The 20,485-nt window shown below is 42.0% G+C and overlaps 1 protein-coding gene across 2 annotated transcripts in view; it reads right to left on the bottom strand.

Annotated features, from left to right (window-relative positions):
- Window positions 1-1,565: 1,565 nt before the first annotated feature.
- LOC137383019 (CD209 antigen-like protein E) overlaps window positions 1,566-20,485 on the bottom strand; it is a 50,592-nt gene continuing 31,672 nt past the window's right edge. Inside the window, exons 6-8 of one of the 2 annotated variants that reach the window (XM_068055609.1) lie at window positions 19,194-19,339; window positions 7,905-8,017; window positions 1,566-2,984 (exon numbers count right to left, since the gene is read on the bottom strand). In XM_068055609.1, the coding sequence (XP_067911710.1) occupies window positions 2,855-2,984; window positions 7,905-8,017; window positions 19,194-19,339 (389 nt within the window). In that variant the 3' untranslated portion in view covers window positions 1,566-2,854. The remainder of the gene's footprint in view (window positions 2,985-7,904; window positions 8,018-19,193; window positions 19,340-20,485) is intronic. The other variant, XM_068055608.1, reaches the window with a different exon arrangement.

The raw sequence follows: 20,485 nt of genomic DNA, 5'->3' as shown, positions 1-20,485 counted from the left end.
CAGGACAGTATCTTCAACGCAGAAGTCCTCGAGGCAGCCAACATACCCTACTGAGCCAGTGGCGCTTGAGATGGCTTGGCCATGTGAGCCGCATGGAAGATGGCAGGATCCCCAAAGACACATTGTACAGCGATCTTGTCACTGGTATCAGACCCACCGGCCGTCTATGTCTCCGCTTTAAAGATATCTACAAACGCGACATGAAGTCCTGTGACATTGACCACAAGTTGTGGGAGTCAGTTGCCAGTGATTATCAGAGCTGGCCATAAAGGCGGGGCTAAAGAGTGGTGAGTCGAAGAGACTTAGCAGTTGGCAGGAAAAAAGACAGAAGTGCAAGGAGAGAGCCAACTATGTAACAGCCCTGACAACCAATTTTATCTGCAGCACCTGTGGAAGAGTCTGTCACTCTAGAATTGGCCTTTATAGCCACTCCAGGCGCTGCTCCACAAACCACTGACCACATCTAGACACTTACCCATTGTCTCTCGAGACAAGGAGGCCAAAGAAGAAGAGATTAGAAAGTGTAAATGTACAAAAGTACCTGGGTGTCCTTGTCCATGAGTCACTGAAAGTTAACATGCAGGTGCAGCAAGCAATTAGGAAGGCTAATGGTATGTTAGTCTTTTTTGCAAGAGGATTTGAGCACAGGAGCAGTGAAGTCTTGCTTCAATTATATAGAATATTAGCTAGACCGCACTTGGAGTACTGTGTGCAGTTTTGATCCCCTTACCTTAGGAAGGATATTATTGCCGTAGAGGGAGTGCAACAAAGGTTCACTAGACTTGTTCCTGGGATGGCAGGACTGTCCTATGAAGAGACATTGGGAAAACTGAGCCTGTATTCTCTAGAGTTTCAAAGAATGAGCGGTGATCTCATTGAGACCTACTAAATAGTTAAAGGGATAGACAGGGTAGATGCAGCTAAGATGTTTCCCCTGGTTGGGTAGTCCAGAACCAGGGGACACAATTTCAAAATAAGGGGGAAACCACTTAGGACAGAGATGAGAAGAAATTTCTTTACTCAGAGGGTTGTGAACCTTTGGAATTCTCTACCCCAGAGGGCTGTGAAAGCTCAGTCATTGAGTATGTTTAAAGCAGAGATTGACAGATTTCTAAATTCGAATGACTTAAGGGGATATGAGGATAGTGTGGGAAAAAGGCATTGAAGTGGATGATCAGCCATGATCATATTGAATGGTGGGGCAGACTCGATGGGCTGAATGGCCTACTCCTGTTCCTATGTTCCTATAAACACATGAGGGTGAAACGAATAAAAGGATATGTTGATGGGGTTAGCAAGGCAAATATTATGGCTCAGATTTTGTCGTCAGCAGTGAAAGACTGGTGCATATTGCTGACCTTGAAGAAAACTGCCCACAAATATTTAATAGTATCAATGTCCCATGTTCCGACATTACTTTCTTTCTGGCACAATCTGTTCAGGAACAGTGAAGTCACCAAGCAGGCTGAGCAGCCAATCAGATTGAAGAATTCTCACAGACAAGGGACCAGTAAGTATAAAACACTGATTATCATTAACATTTTAATCATTTTACCATTTTACAGAGAGTGAAATAACAATTGAGACATACACATGGGATAAAGGTAGAAACTGAAATGTCATAAACTTTTAAACATATTATTTTAAAGATCTATGGAATTTTAATCATGGAGGGAATGATAGAATTATTAAATTAGTTTTTCAGTGCTAAAGAGTTTGGTCAGTGGTAATTATGACTTTGTACACCACTAAAACTCAGTTACACTTCATTAAACAAGGTTTAACTTTTTCAATTGTGTTCTAAGCTACAATAGTGCATAAAAAGTTGAATTTCACCTCAAAGCAGTGATTTCTAATAATTGTATCTGTGAGGACTGCAACACCGCATTCTGTGGAGGGGCGGGGTATCACTGACAGCAACCTCCAGATGCTAGAAGTTGCTGTTAGTTTTGCACAGAAATGATGGCCAGTGCTGACATTTTCACTGCATTACAATTGCAAATTCTGGGCCTATGCCATTGTTTAAGAAGGATGAATCAGTAAAATATGGACCAATCTTGGGTAAACGTCAAAGGTAGATTTTCAATGGCATTGGGGTACAAGTTACTTGTCAAAACCTCCTGATTTTCATTTCCATTAATTTCAATGGCAATGAACATTGGAGAGTTTCACACATTAATCATGTACCCCAGCGACAAGTTGAAAATCTACCCCTAGAGTTCTTAATAGAGAATGAAAGTAAGTGGACACAGAGTTGTATAGACTAATCAGAGGCATTCAGCATGGATTCATCAAAGAGGGGACGTGTTTCTCTAAATGAAGAGAATTTTCTGAGGAAATCACAGGATATATGGCTAAAAAGTATGGGGTGGATGTAGTATAAAATGGATTTTGAAAGATCTTAATTAAGGTAAATAAATTGTTAACCTTATTACAATTACACTGCTCAATATCATTTTGAAATATCTTAGAGAAATATTATATACAATGACTTCAATGTGAGTTAGTTACTTAAAGTAATCTTGATAAATTGTTGATTAAATATATATCAGGATGTGTTTATTGTATATAAAATGGCAACGAATGGCTTCCTACTCTCAGTTTCCCATTTATAATAGATTACAATATTAAGCAAGATACAATTCAGTGAAAGAAAATATGGCACTGTTTTCAAACAAGTGCTGTTTGGCTAGATGTGTGCATGGAACATACAGGCACGACCAAATCGTTTGATTCAAAGCATGTTTCGGAGACCATGATTATTGGGTTAATTGCCACACTATAAGCAATCGAACATTTTATGTTTAGTACTCAGTCGAGGCTTTGTTTTGCAAATTCCTTTGACTGCTCATCTTCATGGTGTTTTCTCACAAATATATTTATACTCCCTGGTGCAATAATTATCGTTCCATTGGCCTTTAGCGATAAGATGAGCGCAATGTTCACCTTTCTGATGATTATCTGGCTGACCAGGTTTCCAGAAGCTAAAGACAAAAACAAAATAGATACACAGAACATAGGTATAATCTAACAATTGGAAGCAGGCATCCAAAAAAACCCCCAATAGATCTGGGTGCATTTGTCAGCATGGAAAATCTTACCAAAATACTGCTTAAACAATTTTTCCTACTTAGAGGTAGAATTTCCATGGAGCCAGTCCCATTTTCCACCATAATTCCATCATGCCACTAAATATTCAATGAGGTTGCTGTGTAGAGAGCCTCAGTTTGAAACAGGCTGGAGCTTCATGAATATGCTCAAATGGCCCCAGAAGAGTTCGTGATTGCACCATTTCCAGATCTTTGCGTCCATCACGTCTTGTACCCCTAACTCCACTCCTCCTACAAATGCTCTGTAGACATTGGGCCAAGTAGCTGATCACAAGTATTGTATTTAAGTAGGTTTTAGGATTTATTGCAAATGTCTGCTATTGTGTGATCCCCCTCCCCTCCGCCCCATATAAAGGGGATTTAGTCACATGATTTTCTATCTATAGTTTTAATTGGAACCCTAGTCTATTGCAACATGGGAGTTCTTTTTGGATTCCCAGTTTATTTGGTTGAGGAGGCTGTCAGCTTACTGGTTGTGTTACTGGACTAGTAAACCAGCGACTTAAACTAATAATCTAGACATAAAAACAGAAAATGCTGGAAACACTCAGCAGTTCTGACAGCATCTCATTAAAATCACAGACCTGAAATAATAACTGTTTTTCTCTCTCCACACAGAGATGTCACTAGACTAGTAATCCAGATCCCAGGCTAATGCTTTGGGGGCATGGGTTCGAATTCCACCATGGCAGATGGTGAAATTTGAATTCAAATAATAAATCTGGAATTAAAATCTAGTCTAATGGTGACCATGAAACCATTGTCAATTGTAAAAATCCATCTGGTTCACTAATGTCCTTTAGAGAAGGAAATCTGCTGTCCTTACCTGGTCTGGCCTACATGTGACTCCAGACCCACAGCAATGTGGTTGACTCTTAAATGCCCTCTGAAACGGCGTGGCAAGCAATTCAGTTCAAGGGCAATTAGGGATGGGCAATAAATGCTGGCCTAGTCAGCGATGCCCACATCCCACAAACAAATAAAAAATAGATGTTGCCAGACCTGCTGTGTTTTCCAGCATCTTCTGTTTTTATTTCAGATTTCCTGCATCCACAGTATTTTGCTTTTGTAAGAATCCAGAGATGTGAGTTGAAATCCCAGCATGGCAGTTTCTGAAGTTTCATTCAGTTAATTTAGAATAAATAGCTAATATCAGTATTTGTGACTATGAAGCTACCAATTTGTTGTAAAAACTCCACTGGTTCATTAATGTCCTTTAGGGAAGGAAATCTGTCATCCTTACCGGTCTGGCCTATGTGTAACTCTAGTCTCACAGCAATGGGGTTGACTCTTAACTGCCCTCTGAAATGCCTAGCAAGCCACAAAGTTGCATCAAATCGCAACAATAAAGTAGGATAAGAACATAACTGGACAGGTCACCTAGCATCAACCTAGGCATCAGATTCAGACGTGACAAATGTGCACCTAGGCCAGTCAGCCCTGCTGAATCCTCCTCACTAACTGCGTTGCACCAACATTTTCAGTACACATTCAGGTGCTAGAGTCTCCGAGATGGCCAAGATCAGGTATAGAGCTGAAAGGCTGGTTCAACCCACGTTTAGCACAAAACATAATGTTGGTAAAGAAGTTGAAGCCTGTGCTAGGAACTGTCACCCGGTGGCTAACTAAGGAGCTGATTGTCACTCAAAATACCTGCTAAGCCCTCATTAAAGAAGCTGCATGGCATTTGATGGCTAGTGTTTGTCCTAACGCCCTCTCCTAAAAGTGACTTGGGAGTAAACATGGGCATTTATGTGGATTTCAGCCACCAATTAAAGGGATACTTACCTTTCATGTTTATTTGCTGTTGGATCTGAAAAGAGAACTTTGAAACACATTGGGAGACTTTCTGGAGCAGTTTACCAGGACTCCACAAAGACCTAAGCAACATTTATTCTGACATTTTTTGAGGACTTCTCCCAAAAAGTGTAGGTGCAGTGTTAATCCATCTTAGAGTCATAGAGTCATAGAATTGTACAGCACGGAAACAGGCCATTCAGCCCACCGTGTCCGTGTGGCCATCAAGCACCTATCTGTTCTAATCCCATTTTCCAGCACTTGGCCCATAGGCTTGTATGCAATGGCATTTCAAGTGGTCATCTAGATACTTCTGAAATGTTGTGAGGGTTCTTGTCTCTACCACTCCTTCAGGCAGTGTGTTCCAGATTCCAACCACCCTCTGGGTGAAAAATGTTTTCCTCAAATCCTCTCTAAACCTCCTGCCCTTTACCTTAAATCTATGCCCCCTGGTTATTGACACCTCTGCGAAGGGAAAAAGTTTCTTCCTATCTACCCTATCTAAGCCCCTCATAATTTTGTATACCTCTATCAGGTTCCCCCTCAGCCTTCTCTGCTCTAAGGAAAACAACCCTAGCCTATCCTCTTCATAGCTGAAATGCTCCAGCCCAGACAACATCCTGGTGAATCTCTTCTGCACCCTCTTCAGTGCAATCACATCTTTCCTATAGTGTGGCAACCAGAACTGTACACAGTACTCCAGCTCTGGCCTCACTAGCATTTTATACAGCTCCATCATGACCTCCCTGCTCTTATATTCTATGCCTTGGCTAATAAAGGCAAGTATCCCACATTTCTTCCTAACCACCTTATCTACCAGTGCTGCTGCCTTCAGTGATCAATGGACAAGTACCCCAAGGTCCCTCTGACCCTCTGTACTTCCTAGGCTCCTACCACCCATTATATATTCCCTTGCCTTGTTTCTTTTGGGCCTCCTTATCTCGAGAGACAATGGATATGCGCCTGGAGGTGGTCAGTGGTTTGTGAAGCAGCGCCTGGAGTGGCTATAAAGGCCAATTCTGGAGTGACAGGCTCTTCCACAGGTGCTGCAGAGAAATTTGTTTGTCGGGGCTGTTGCACAGTTGGCTCTCCCCTTGCGCCTCTGTCTTTTTTCCTGCCAACTACTAAGTCTCTTCGACTCGCCACAATTTAGCCCTGTCTTTATGGCTGCCCGCCAGCTCTGGCGAATGCTGGCAACTGACTCCCACGACTTGTGATCAATGTCACACGATTTCATGTCGCGTTTGCAGACGTCTTTATAACGGAGACATGGACGGCCGGTGGGTCTGATACCAGTGGCGAGCTCGCTGTACAATGTGTCTTTGGGGATCCTGCCATCTTCCATGCGGCTCACATGGCCAAGCCATCTCAAGCGCCGCTGACTCAGTAGTGTGTATAAGCTGGGGGTGTTGGCCGCTTCAAGGACTTCTGTGTTGGAGATATAGTCCTGCCACCTGATGCCAAGTATTCTCCGAAGGCAGCGAAGATGGAATGAATTGAGACGTCGCTCTTGGCTGGCATACGTTGTCCAGGCCTCGCTGCCGTAGAGCAAGGTACTGAGGACACAGGCCTGATACACTCGGACTTTTGTGTTCCGTGTCAGTGCGCCATTTTCCCACACTCTCTTGGCCAGTCTGGACATAGCAGTGGAAGCCTTACCCATGCGCTTGTTGATTTCTGCATCTAGAGACAGGTTACTGGTGATAGTTGAGCCTAGGTAGGTGAACTCTTGAACCACTTCCAGAGCGTGGTCGCCAATATTGATGGATGGAGCATTTCTGACATCCTGCCCCATGATGTTCGTTTTCTTGAGGCTGATGGTTAGGCCAAATTCATTGCAGGCAGACGCAAACCTGTCGATGAGACTCTGCAGGCATTCTTCAGTGTGAGATGTTAAAGCAGCATCGTCAGCAAAGAGGAGTTCTCTGATGAGGACTTTCCGTACTTTGGACTTCGCTCTTAGACGGGCAAGGTTGAACAACCTGCCCCCTGATCTTGTGTGGAGGAAAATTCCTTCTTCAGAGGATTTGAACGCATGTGAAAGCAGCAGGGAGAAGAAAATCCCAAAAAGTGTGGGTGCGAGAACACAGCCCTGTTTCACACCACTCAGGATAGGAAAGGGCTCTGTTGCCTTGTTAGTCCTCCCAAAATACATCACCTCACACTTCTCAGGATTAAATTCCATTTGCCACTGCTCCGCCCATCTATATCATCCTGTAATCTAAGGCTTTCCTGCTCACTATTTACAACACCACAAATGTTCGTGTCATTGGACATCTTATAGGAATCACAAGGAGAAAGGGAATGCTTGGTCCTGGGCATCTTACTAGGCATCTCCCTTGGTCTGGATGAGGATTGGGAGGAAGTCATGAGGCCAGGCAGAGCAGCTGCTGCAGGAAAGAGGGGGAGGAGGGCAAGGAGGGGGAGGAAGGTGAGGAGGGTGACTTGGTGCTCTTGCCCCTTATGGATACAGGACATCCTTCCTCTGCACCTCCATTACCAGGACCTCCAGTGCCACGTCTGAAAACCTGTGTGGTCTCTCCCTCAGTTTGTGAGCCATCCTGAAACCTGCTGCTGTGTGCTAACAAGCATACTGCACATCTGCAGTGGGAGTGGGTTCAAGGAATCCAGATAAACTGCTCCATGAAAATTGGGACTAGGAAGCACTTGAGTGCCAAACCTACACATGTATGGTTTGGCACCCTAGGCAAGTTCAAATTATGGTACTCAATAATTTAGGGCTAAAATTGTGTACAAAGGCCAAACTTTCAAACAGGTGTGTCTGAAAGCACAGTATCCATTGAGCACCAGTTTTCACCCTTTGGCTAAAATAAATCCCTGGTGCTGTCTAGACCATAATTTTCTTGTCCATTAAACTGAATGAGAGGAAATCACAGGCTATCAAGCACACTAGTCGCACCCCCTGACCATTTGTCCAAAAGTTAATAACTCGTTAAAAGTGGAGCAGTCTGTTGTGGGCAGGATGTATTTACTTACCTTGTAGAGCTTGAATAGCTTGTATCATCAACCCAACACCACTCGCCTTCTTTGATCAAGTCAGTGAGTCCAATCCAATAAAACTGGGATTCTGCTCGATTAGCAAGGAAATCCTGTGATGTAATTGGATGTATGTTTGATTACAACGTGTACAAGATTACCCAATAAAGAATGACAATAAATGAAAGGTAGAGATTTGTTTTCGGTGGGAGCACAAAAGGGGCAGTATCACATCAGCTGGTTATATGCCCTTATCTTCAGTTCCATTGACTTGCATTGACTAAATATTTTATTAAATATGAATCATGGTAAATGGTGATAACCCAAATGCAGCTGCACCTTATGTGCTATTGTCAAATAATGTCAAAAGGTTGATTGTTTTAGCCAGAGATTAAATGAATCCTTAGTGCTTCCTTTGTTTTTGTGTCCAATTTTCTTCCTTTCTTACTTAAAGAATTGATGTTTTCTGTGGCTCACGGGTCCACTACTTTTCAGTACTAGACCTAATTGACCCTTCAATATGAGAACTTATAGGGTCAATGCTGGCAGTCAACACAGACCAAACCCCTCCTATTTCACCCATGCATCCACAGATGCATATTCCGACAAGAATTATTTCCACTAGTCTAATGTGAAATAGGACAAAGGCAGGGATGCAAAACAGACAGAATCACATTTTCCACCTATTATACCACACGCCTGATGTTCAGCTCTATTGAAGTCAATGAGAAACAACAGGGGAGATGTTGGGCAGTGTAGAACCCATTTATTTTGCACTATATGACTTACTAATGCTCAAAATTGAGGTCCAACATGCATGTGTACATATGCTGATGGGAATTGCCCTGGACAGCATCTTGGTAAAAGGGGTTACGCACATGCTGTTTATGACCACTGGTGGCATGCAGAGCTGGCAGATTATGATGACAGTATGTATGAATGCTGATTTGATGCCAGTACTGCCATGTTCGAATGTCATGGCCCACCCTATATTACCTTCACATCAAACACCCTCCCCAGCAAACTCCACCTGTCTGTTTTTAAAATTCTCAATAACACTGAATAAATGTTTTGAAATTATCCGTTCAGTTGTCATACAAAATTATTTGAAAAAAATCTAAACAGTACCTACCAGCAGTGAAATTCAACAGTTCAGCTCATTAAATAGTATTGACACATCTTGGTAAATTGGGTGCACTGCACAAACACACTGCATTCCGCCAACAGAGGCACAGCTCTGGGAGAAGGCGTCCAGTGCATTGATATAGCTCTGGCCTTCAAGGAACCACTTCAATGAAGGCATTAAGATACTATTCTTATTAACGTGGGCATGTTCACCGCTATTGAGGGTCGCAACAACACTGCAACTTCCGCCAATTCTTGTGCCAAAAACTAGAGTTTGTGGTGTGCCTCAATGGACTCTGGAGGAGCGTACGCTGATAGTCCCATTGGGCTGCTCTGTAAAGCAGCAGGAACGTGCAATTTGACTATTTGGGCTGATTGTCCACAAGTTACCCTGATTTTCATGCAGATTGATTTGGAACTGGTGTCAGCAAGCACCGAGCCTGCTTGGGACCCCATCCACATCTGGAAGCGCCATTGAATCACAGAATCACAGAAGTAGAAGGAGACCATTCGGCCCATCATGTCTGCACTGGCTCTCCTAATGAGCATTTCACCTAGTGCCACTCCCCCACCTTCTCCCCAAAACCCTGCACATTCTTCCTTTTCATATAACTGTCTAATTCCCTCTTGAATGCTTCAATTGAACCTGCCTCCACCACACTCTCAGGCAGTGCATTCCAGACCTCAACCACTCTCTGCATGAAAAAGTTTTTCCTCATGTCACTTTTGCTTCTTTTACCAATTGCTTTAAATCTGTGCCCTCTCATTCTCGATCCTTTCACGAGTGGGAACAGTTTCTCTCCATCTACTCTGTCCAGAGCCCTCAGGATTTTGAATATCTCTATCAAATCTCCTCCTCTTCTCCAACAAAAGCAGTCCCAGCTTCTCCAATCTATCTTCATAACTGGAGTTCCTCATCCCTGGAACCATTCTGGTGAATCTTTTCTGCACTCTATAACGCTTTCATATCCTTCCTAAAGTGACTGGATGCAATACACCAGCTGAGGCCGAACTAGCGTCTTATACAAGTTCAACATAATCTCCTTGCTCTAGTACTCTATGCCCCTATTAATAAGCCCATGATACTGTATGCTTTATTAACCATTATTAAAGGAACATAGCACTTCTATTTAACTTTTACTTGCCGCCTTTGCTTGATTCCAGCTTTCAAAATGCCAACACAACATTTAAAAAATCCTTCAAAACAAAATAGAAATGGGTAATGTTTGGGTATGAGAGAAAGATACTGGCTAATAAAATCAGAGGGAAATTCAGTGATGTTTGGGAGTGGGAGATAGGAAGAATCTGAAATTATTTTGGCAATCTTGAACGAGTGATACTGCCTTTTAAATCTGGATAAAGGTGCTCTTGGAACAATCCCTATGACCTTAAATTTCCATGGAGAAATTAAACATTTACCAACCAGTCTCGAAAAAGCCAGAGCCGCTATGATTGATGACGTTTTACTTCCCTGCCTTCCAGCAAAGCTATTAGAATAATTGCTGACTGGACGACAAAGCGCTTTACATCCACGCAGATGTGTTTGTTCGAAATTCAAAGTTCTAGCGTGTTGTGGTACCTCAGCAGCCAAATACTTGAAACATACAATACAAATTATGAAAATGATGCCTGGAAGTTACTGAAAACTGGTGGATAGGAAATTACCGCAGGGTCCAATTATTATAAGTAAACATAATTTCGAAACAACTTGTTTGTTGCTTGGTAACAATTCTGTTGTTTGGCCTTATAGTGAAGAAGTTATTGTTGTCCCATTTCGACTGAATCTGCTCTGGTCTGATTGCCGTAATTTTGTTAAGAGTCTTGCACTAAATCGCGATTATTAATCATTTGCTCAAATCCAATACTGCGCCATTCGTCTCATCTATTTTCATATTGAGGTGTTAAAGTCTGCCAGCAGTAATTGCGGCAGCGCTTCTTTTTAAAATAAAGGGCTTATTAGAACCATCAATAAACCCTCCACTGCAACAGCTAGTGCCATACCATAACCAATTTACCCATCTTTTAATGTACCTATAAAGCAACATTTTAAACTTCTACAAAAAAGCCATGCATAATCGCACTGCAAGAATCTGCAGCAGGTTCGAAGATGGTTTTCTGTAACGAATTAAATTTTATTGCTACAAATATCACACTTCTCCAGGTTATTAGAAAACTGTTTAAAAGTATTTAAAAGATAATAAGTGTTCAAAAGTATTTAAAATCATAAAACACTCACCTGCTTTTGAGCTGAAGAATGACCTCAAGGGGCATGTCTTCAACTCGTGACATCATTAAGGGGCAGAGCTTCACCAACATTGCACCACACTGCCACACCTGACAGATCATAGAATCATAGAAAGTTTAAGGCACAGAAAGAGGCCACTTGGCCCATCGTGTCTGTGCCGGCCGAAAAATAATCCACCTATTCTAATCCCACCTTCCAGCATTTGGTCCATAGCCCTGCAGTTTACAGCACTTGAGGTACATATTCAGACTCCTTTTGAATGAGTTGAGGGCCTCTACCTCAACTACCCTTTCAGGCAGTGAGTTCCAGACCATCACCATCCTCTCCCCTCTAATTTTTCTACCAATCACTTTAAATCTATGCCCCCTGCTCACTGACCTCTCTGGTAAGGTGAATAGACCCTTAATCTCCACTCTATCCAGGCCCCTCAACATTTTGTACATTTCAATCAGATCTCCCCTCAGCCTTCTCTGTTCCAAGCAGAACAACCCCAGCCTATCCAATCTTTCCTCATAGCTGCATTTTTCCAGTCCTGGCAACATCCTCGTAAATCTCCTTTGTACCCTCTCTCGTGCAATTACACCCTTTCTGGAATGAGGTGACCAGAACTGCATACAGTACACAAGTTGTGGCCTAACCAATGAGTTATACAGTTTGTAGGGGGAAAATTGTGGCTGATGCAGCTAAATAGATATACACATACATACAAGATGAAAGTATAGCCACATATTGTTACAAAATGGAGCATTTACCTAATTCACTGTGGGATCAATTAAAGAATGGTACTGCTAGCCTAACCAAGGAGAGCCCCTCATATCAGTGCATAAGACACCTCATTCCTGTCTAATTGCGAACTGCACTAAGCAATTACGAATGCAGGCCTGATAAAGGTAGAAGACTCAAGGATAGTTGATAAGGGGGTCTGGTAAACATCCTGAGATGGTCAGGGGCATACCCACAACCACATGATGCATAATTAGAAATTTTATTGGTAATGAATATAATGTAGGTAATCAATAACTGTTATGATTGGATTGTGTCCAGCAGCGATGGGCTGAGTAACTGTATATCTGTTGTGGATTTTCCTTTGCTCAGTGGAGAGGCGCATGGTGAGCCCAGCGTCTTGCTCCCCACTGCTGTAAACCGATAAACCATTTGATGATTGGAACAGACCTGAGAATTGAGTGGTTCATTTAGTTATCCCACTCTAACATAGTTCCAGCATAACCTCCCTGCTCTTGTATTCTACACCTCGACTAATAAAGGAAATGATTCCATTTGCCTTCCTATCCACCGTATCGACCTGTTCTTTCCACAATTGGCCCCTGCTGCAGCGGGAAGTGGAATTTCTCGCTGCAGCCAATGAACCAGTATTTCTCTGTGCAGTCAACACGCCACCGCCGCTTCGCCACTGACTTCAAAATCTGGGCCGTTGTGAAATATATTTTTATTACATTTTGTTTCAAATCATAGTTGGACAATAGAAATTTTAGTTACCAAGAACAAATGGCTGCCAAAACGCTTTCGCAGAAAACAATTTAAGCGTTTTTTGCAGAACATACAAAACAGCACAGTCTAGTGGCATAGTACGTCATCGTAACAGCTCAGAGTTGACGGGCTGAATTTTATCCGGGTGTCACACTCCACAGCGGCGCCCTTTGAACTCGGTGGGCTGCAGCAGAGATCCATTTAAATAGCGTGTAGGGGCGGCATCTGCATCCCGGCATCCGGTGCCACCGTGTAGGCACTGGCGCCATTTTTAAAGGGCTTTAAGCCCTGATAATTGCTTTAAATTTTTAAACAGGCAGCAGTATTACATTTTTAATAAACAATGAGACATATGTGGATGGCCCTTCCCTAACTCCCTAATGGTCATTTAAATGCTCGAAATGACCAACACATTCCCTTTTCCCTACCCAAACTTTACCCCTAAATGTATAAACATTTGGCCTATAACCCCTGGCCATCATCCCCACATCCAATAAAAATTGATTTCCCCACTCCTTCATTTATTTATATATATATTTCTTCAAATGTTCAACTTTGCAATTAATATATGGAAAATAAAATCACCTTAGAATAATATTTAAGTTTTCAAAATATTTAAAACGTAACTTACTTTATAACAGGAGCATATTTAGTTCCTGCTGTGAGATCTGGGTGCAGATGTGAGTTTTAAGTCCCTTCCAAATTTGCTCTTCAGGCAAGAAAGCCCTGTTATTTGAGGTGAATATCACTATCAAGCTTTCAAGGCCAACTCAAATAAAGACTACATACTGAAGGAAGAGAAGAGAGACGAACAGGGCTACCATGGTGCGAAGGAGGGGAACTAATGTGGAGGGGGATGAATGTATTTTTCGGTATGGGGTATTTTGTGTATTTGCCTTTTCCTTATGGAGGAATATGAATTTGATCATATGTGAGGTCTGGCATTTTTATGTCGGGACGCGTCTCCTATTTTTGTCCGAGGAGAGGTTACATTTCTGTGTAATCTTGTGCAGTCCACTCATTAGAGTCATAGTAATTATAGCACAGAAAGAGGCCATTTGGGCCTTCAAGTCCATGTCAGCTTTCTATAGAGCAATCCAGTCAGTGCCATTCCCCTGCTCGATCCCCATAGCCCTGAAAGCTTATTTCCCTCAATTGGTCATCCAATTTTCTTTTGAAATCGTTCATCATCTCTGCTTCCACCACCCTCTTAGGCAGCAAGATTCAGGTTATCACCACTCGCTGAGTAAAAAAAGTTCTTCTTTACATCTCCTTTGCATCTTTTGCCCAAAAACTTAAATCTCAGTCCCTTAGTCCTTGTATCATCAGCTAATGGGAACAGCTTTTTCTTTGTCTATCTGTCAGACTCTTGTATCTATCAAATCTCCCCACAATCTCCTTTGCTGTAAGGAGAACAACCATACTGTCTCCAACCTAACCTTGTAGCTAAAATACCTCATCCCTGGAACCATTCTGGTAAATCTCCTCTGACCTTCTCAAGTACCCTCAAATCCTTCCTAAAGTATGGTGACCAGAATTGGATGCAATACTCCTGTTGGGGCCTAACCAGAGCTTTATAAAGAATCAACATAACTTTCCTGCTTTTGTGCTCAGTGCCTCTATTTATGAAACCCAAGATCCCAAATGCTTTGCTAACTACTCTCTCAATATATCTTACCATCTTCAAAGATCTATGCGCATGAACGCCAAGCCTCCTCTATCCTTCCACACGCTTTCGAAATGTACCATTTAGTATATATTGCCTCTCCCTATCCCTTTTGCCAAAATGCATCACTTCACAATTCTCTGTATTAAGTTCCATCTGCCACATGTCTGCCCACTCTGCTAGCTTATCCATGTCCTGTTGCAGTTGTTACGACTGAGGCAGGAGGAGTGCACTGTCTTTCTCTAGTTCCACTTCTCCAGTTCCACTTCTCCACAAGTCACAACATATACTTAAATGTTTACCCAGTTACTGATACGGACAATTATAGGCTATTTTTATTTCAGAATAAAATACTCCAACCAGGTTTAGAGTCATAGAGAGATACAACACTGAAGCAGGCCCTTCGGCCCACCAAGTCTGTGCTGACCAACAACCACCCCTTTGTACTAATCCTACATTAATCCAATATTCCCTACCACATCCCCACCCTTCTCCTACCACCTACCTACACTAGCGGCAATTTACAATGGCCAATTTACCTATCAACCTGAAAGTCTTTGGCTGTGGGAGGAAACTAGAGCACCCAGCAGAAACCCACACGGTCACAGGGAGAACTTGCAAACTCTGCACAGGCAGTACCCAGAACTGAACCCGGGTCGCTGGAGCTGTGAGGCTGCAGTGCTAACCACTGCGCCACCCTAGTTTCTTTAAGAAACAACAAAATTATCAGTTTATTATAAACAATACGTATTCAGCAAAGATACAAAGCATTAAGACACAGATTGAAATATAAAAGTTCCCTTCTAACTTAGCCCAACACACACACACACACACACACACACACACACACACACACACACACACACACACACACACACACACACACACACACACACACACACACACACACACACACACACACACACACACACACACACACACACCCTGACTGGTTAAAGAATAAAAAAGAGGTTTTCTCTGCAGATATCGCTTTACAAAAAAGGACAAAGAACCTTTGGCCAAATACGTGTTAATTCTTTAAGGAAAAGAAGATATGGAATGATATCAGTTGCCCCTTTATTTTGGCATTCCAAATACACATAGATGACTGTCACAGGGATCTTTTTGGAGCAGTTCTCTTTCAGGACACTTTGAGGGTTAGTCTGGCAGGCTTTCCAGGAGGAATGTGTCATCAGTGGTTTCAGCTATCACACTGGGTTTACATGGTTTCTCAGCGAGTTGGAGAAAAGATGAACTGGTGTCTTCTCCCTTAGCAGGCTGACCCCCAAATGACACAACAATATCCAAATCAAAACCAACTCTTGACCACCATAAATCTTGACTTGCCACTTCTCTAACAACTCCCCCTAGTCACTAAGGCTCCTGTTATTTATTTAACTGAAGACATGTGACTTCTAGTAAGTGTTTAAACCAAGTCCCAAAATCCTTCCAGTGACTTTAAAAAAAAACAAAGTCCAACATCAACGGAATCTCTTCAGTCCTACAAATGAATCTATTTCCACAATTCTAAAACACGAGTCCTCAAAAAATATTTTTAAAATGGAAGCACTTTCATAACACAGTCGATTTGTACCATCCTTAATGTCTGCCACATCTCCAAGTTTGGTATTATCAGCAAAGTTTGAAATTTTACTCTGTATTCCAAAATCCTAGAAAAACAGTGAAACTAGCACTGAACCTTGGGGAACACCACTGTATATCATCCTCCCGTCTGAAAACTAATTTACTGCCACTCACTGTTTTCTGTCCATAAGCCATTTTTAAAAAATCCAAGCTTACACTGGCGCTCCTATTCTATGAGCTCAAACTGTTAACCAGCCTTTTACATGTTACTTTGTCAAACGCTTTCTTAAAATCCATATAATGAATGGCCATTGATTTCCCTTCATCAGCCTTCTCTCTTACATCATCAAAAAATTCAATTAGATTAGTTAAGCATGATCTGTCTTTTACAAATCTGTGCTGGCTCTCCTTGATTAACTCAAACCTGTCTAAGTGCCTGTTGATTTTTTGTGTCGAATTATTGTTTCTAAAACTTTGTCCACCACTCATGTTAAACTGACCAGCCTGTTGTTACTAGGAATGTCCTTATATTCTTTCTTAAATAAGGGTGTCACATTTGCGACTCTCCAATCCTCTGGCACCCCCCCTATATCTCAGAAAGATTAGAAGATTATGGCAAGCCCTTCTGCTATCTTTGCCCCCACTTCCTTTAGCACCCTGGGATGCAAGCCATCTGGACGAGGCAACCTATCCACTCAAGCATAGCCAGCCTTTCCAGTACATCCTGCCCATCAATTTTCATCCTATCCATTACCTTTACTATCTCTGCTTCCACTGATATACTACTTTAGTTTGTTCCTTGCTCTTCTCCACAATTAATCTAAACCTGATGATATGATGATCAGTCTTACCCAAGTGTTCCCCCACTGACACTTTGTCCACTTGGCCCACCTCATTCCCCAGCATCAGATCCAGCAATGCCTCCTTCCTAGTTGGACTGAGAACATACTGGCCAAGGAAGGTCCCCTGAAGACATTTCAGAAATCCATCCCTCTTTACCCTTTACTTTCACATTTTCTCAATCAATATTTGGGTAATTAAAGTCCCCCAATATCACCTGTAGTTCTTGCACATCTCTGTGATTTCCCTGCAGATTTGCTAGTCTATCTCTCTCTCTCATGATTTGGAGGCCTGTAGAATACCCCTAGTAGTGTGATCATCCCTGTTTGCTTCTCAACTCTAACCAAATAGATTCTGTCTTTGCCCCCTCAAGGACATCCTCTCTTTCAATACTACAATGTCTTCCCTAATCAGTACTGCCATCCCACCTCCCTTTTTTCCTTAATACAAAAGCAAAATACTGTTGATGTTGGATATCTGAAATAAAAACAGAAAAGTGCTGGGAATACTCAGCAGGTCTGGCAGCATTTGTGGAGAAAGAAACAGTAAATATTTCAGGTCAATAACCTCTCATCAGAACTATGAAAAGTTAAAAATGTAATAGGGCTTAAGCAAGTGAAAGGGCGGGGGGGGTGGTGGGTGGGCGGGGTAAGAGAGAGTGGGAAGAAGGACATAAGGGAATGTCTGTGGTAGGGTGGAGGGCAGAGAGCTTAAATGACAAAACGTTTCATAGTGAAAAGCGAAATGGAATGGTAATGGTTCAAGCAGAGAAACAAAAAGGTGTCCATAGGAGGTGCAAATGGCAATGTAGGGGAGACCATATAGTGAGCAGTATATATAATATACTAAATTGAAAGAAATACAAGTAAATCTCTGTTTCACCTGGAGGGTTTGGGGCCCCAGACAGTGGAAAGGGAGGAGGTAAATGGACTGCTGTTGCATCTATTAGCTGTGTGGGGATATTATGGTTAGAAGATGCAACACCTACCCATTTACCTCTTCCTTTCTCACCGTCTGAGACCCTAAACACTCCTTCCAAGTATAACAGCGATTTACTTGTATTTGCTGCTCACTATGTGGTCTCCTCTATATTAGGGAGACCAAACACTGACTGGGTGACTGCTTTGTGGAACACCTCTGTTCAGTCTGTAAGCGTGACCCCGATCTCCCAGACGCCTGCCATTATAATTTTCTATCTTGCTCCCACTCTGACCTTTTCTGTCCTTGGCCTGCTGCAGTGTTCTGAATGCAAGCTCAAGGAACAACGCCTCATCATTCAACTGGATACTTTACAGCCTGCTGGACGTAACAGTGAATTCAGCAATTGTAGATCACAACCTCTGCTCCCATTTTGTTTTGTGTTTTTTTTTGCTGGTTTGGTTTTTGCTCTTGTTCCTTTCTTAATTCCTTAGTATGGCTGCAATCCTGCCATTCCCACCTCAAGACATATCTTTCGTTTCTTTACTTGTCCCATTACCACTCCCTTTGGCTTTTCACCATGAAACCTTTTGTCATTTAATCTCTTCTCATATCACAGACCTCACTTTTGCTCTTCTTCCCACCATCCCCCCTTTCACTTGCTCAAACCCCATTACATTTCTAGCTTTACTCAGTTCTGATGAAAGGTTATCGATCTGAAACATTAACTTTGTTTCTCTCACCACAGATGCTGCTAGGCCTATTGACTATTTCCTGCATTTTCTATTTCTATTCCTTTTTATCCTTCCCTATCTTTTCTGAACACTTTGCATCCTTGACTATTAAGTGCCAAGTCCTCACCATTTTTAAGTCACATTTCCCTTCTTGCCACTACATCATATTCCCACAGGACTATTTGTGCTTGTAGCTCACCAACCTTACCGCTACCTTTGATGTGTGAAACCATCCTTCTGCTTGTACAAACTGGGGATCTTTGACACTCAATAGCAAAACAGACCTATGACTGCACTGTTGGTGTTCTTTGTGTAACTAATTTCTGCAGTACAATTTACTCATAGAAGCACATGTTTTGGCTTCCTAAATAACTATTAGAATTACAAAGATGTATTTCTCTCTGGAATTATGAGAATATATTATTTCAAGATATTTGAATGTAGCATTTATTTACTTTGATCAGAGAAAATGACTAAATACTCAAAATATATGCGTAATAAAGCAACTAAGAACAATTATCCCATCAAAGAATTTGAAGTTCACAAATATAGTTCCAAGAGCATTCTCAAAACCAGAAGCGAAAAACTTCTCCCCAGCAGAATGATAGGTAAAACGTTAAGTGAAAATCTCTGTAGAATTATGTTCAGATGGTACATGGAAATAGTATTAAGGAGAATACGTAGCATACCTGTTCAATTCTATTGTTAATCACAACGAGATTCGATTGGTTTGATTGGCAAGCTCGTCTTGCATTTTCAAAGTTGACCTTAACCAGCGAAAAAAAATAGCATTTCCCAGCAAATATCATCCAGTTTTCCGGGCAGTGATTCCCAGCTGTAAAACCAATCATTACATTTGTTAATATTAATAATAATCCTCGATGATTTTATTGGAAACTGGGATTAGATTGTAAGGGTACTTGATGGTCGGCGCAGGCGCGTTGGGCCGAAGGGCCTGTTTCTGTGCTGTAAAACTCTGACTAATTAGTTTTAGTTTAGTTTAGAGATACAGCACTGAAACAGGCCCTTCGGCCCACCGAGTCTGTGCCGACCATCAACCACCCATTTATACTAATCCTACACTAATCCTATAACCCTACCACATCCCCACCTGTCCCTATATTCTCCTACCACCTACCTATACTTGGGGCAATTTATAATGGCCCATTTACCTATCAACCTGCAAGTCTTTTGGCTGTGGGAGGAAACCGGAGCACCCGGCGAAAACCCACGCAGATACAGGGAGAACTTGCAAACTCCACACAGGCAGTACCCAGAATGGAACCTGGGTGGCTGGAGCTGTGAGGCTGCGGTGCTAACCACTGATCCACTGTGCTGCCCACCATAATAATGTTGTGCTTTATTCTGTTAATTTCATCCTCTTTAATCTCCTACACAGGCAATTTTATTGCGATTTATACTTTCATATACCTCTTTCATTTGATAACTATATATTCTATTCCAATAGGCATCTCTGTATTCTTATTATATTTGCCTCTTTCATACAGTTCTGAATCTCGCTTAGCAAACTTTAGAACCAGCTGACCAGGACTTCTCCTCTGCATATATTTCATGTGGTACTTTCCAAGTAACTGAGGAAGAAAGAGCTTCATCTCCTGGGCAGAAAAATTCTACTTGCTGCTCAAATTTAGGCACTGGGGAATTATTCTGATAGGCTGTATACTGCAGGAGGTAGGAACAAGAAGTCGGTGCATCAATGAGTGCGGATAAATGATAAGGAACCTCATCAAGATTTCCTCTGGTCGGTACTGCTAGAAAATTCACGAGTGTCTTCTATTCAGAACACTTAAGTTTACTGAGATATACAAGCTAGAGGAATTCCTGATGAACACATTTACTAAATTGTTTCAGATTACGATTTTTATGGAGAGCATCTCTTCCCCCCAGTTCCTTCATTGTGAAATTTCTTAAATTTCCAACTAAGCCCCACACCATTCTCTGAAAGTTTGAGTAAGCAGGG

The sequence above is a fragment of the Heterodontus francisci genome, chromosome 23 (assembly GCF_036365525.1).
Source record: "Heterodontus francisci isolate sHetFra1 chromosome 23, sHetFra1.hap1, whole genome shotgun sequence".
NCBI classification, from domain to species: Eukaryota; Metazoa; Chordata; class Chondrichthyes; order Heterodontiformes; family Heterodontidae; genus Heterodontus; species Heterodontus francisci.
This window is presented reverse-complemented; position numbering and strand designations above follow the sequence as displayed.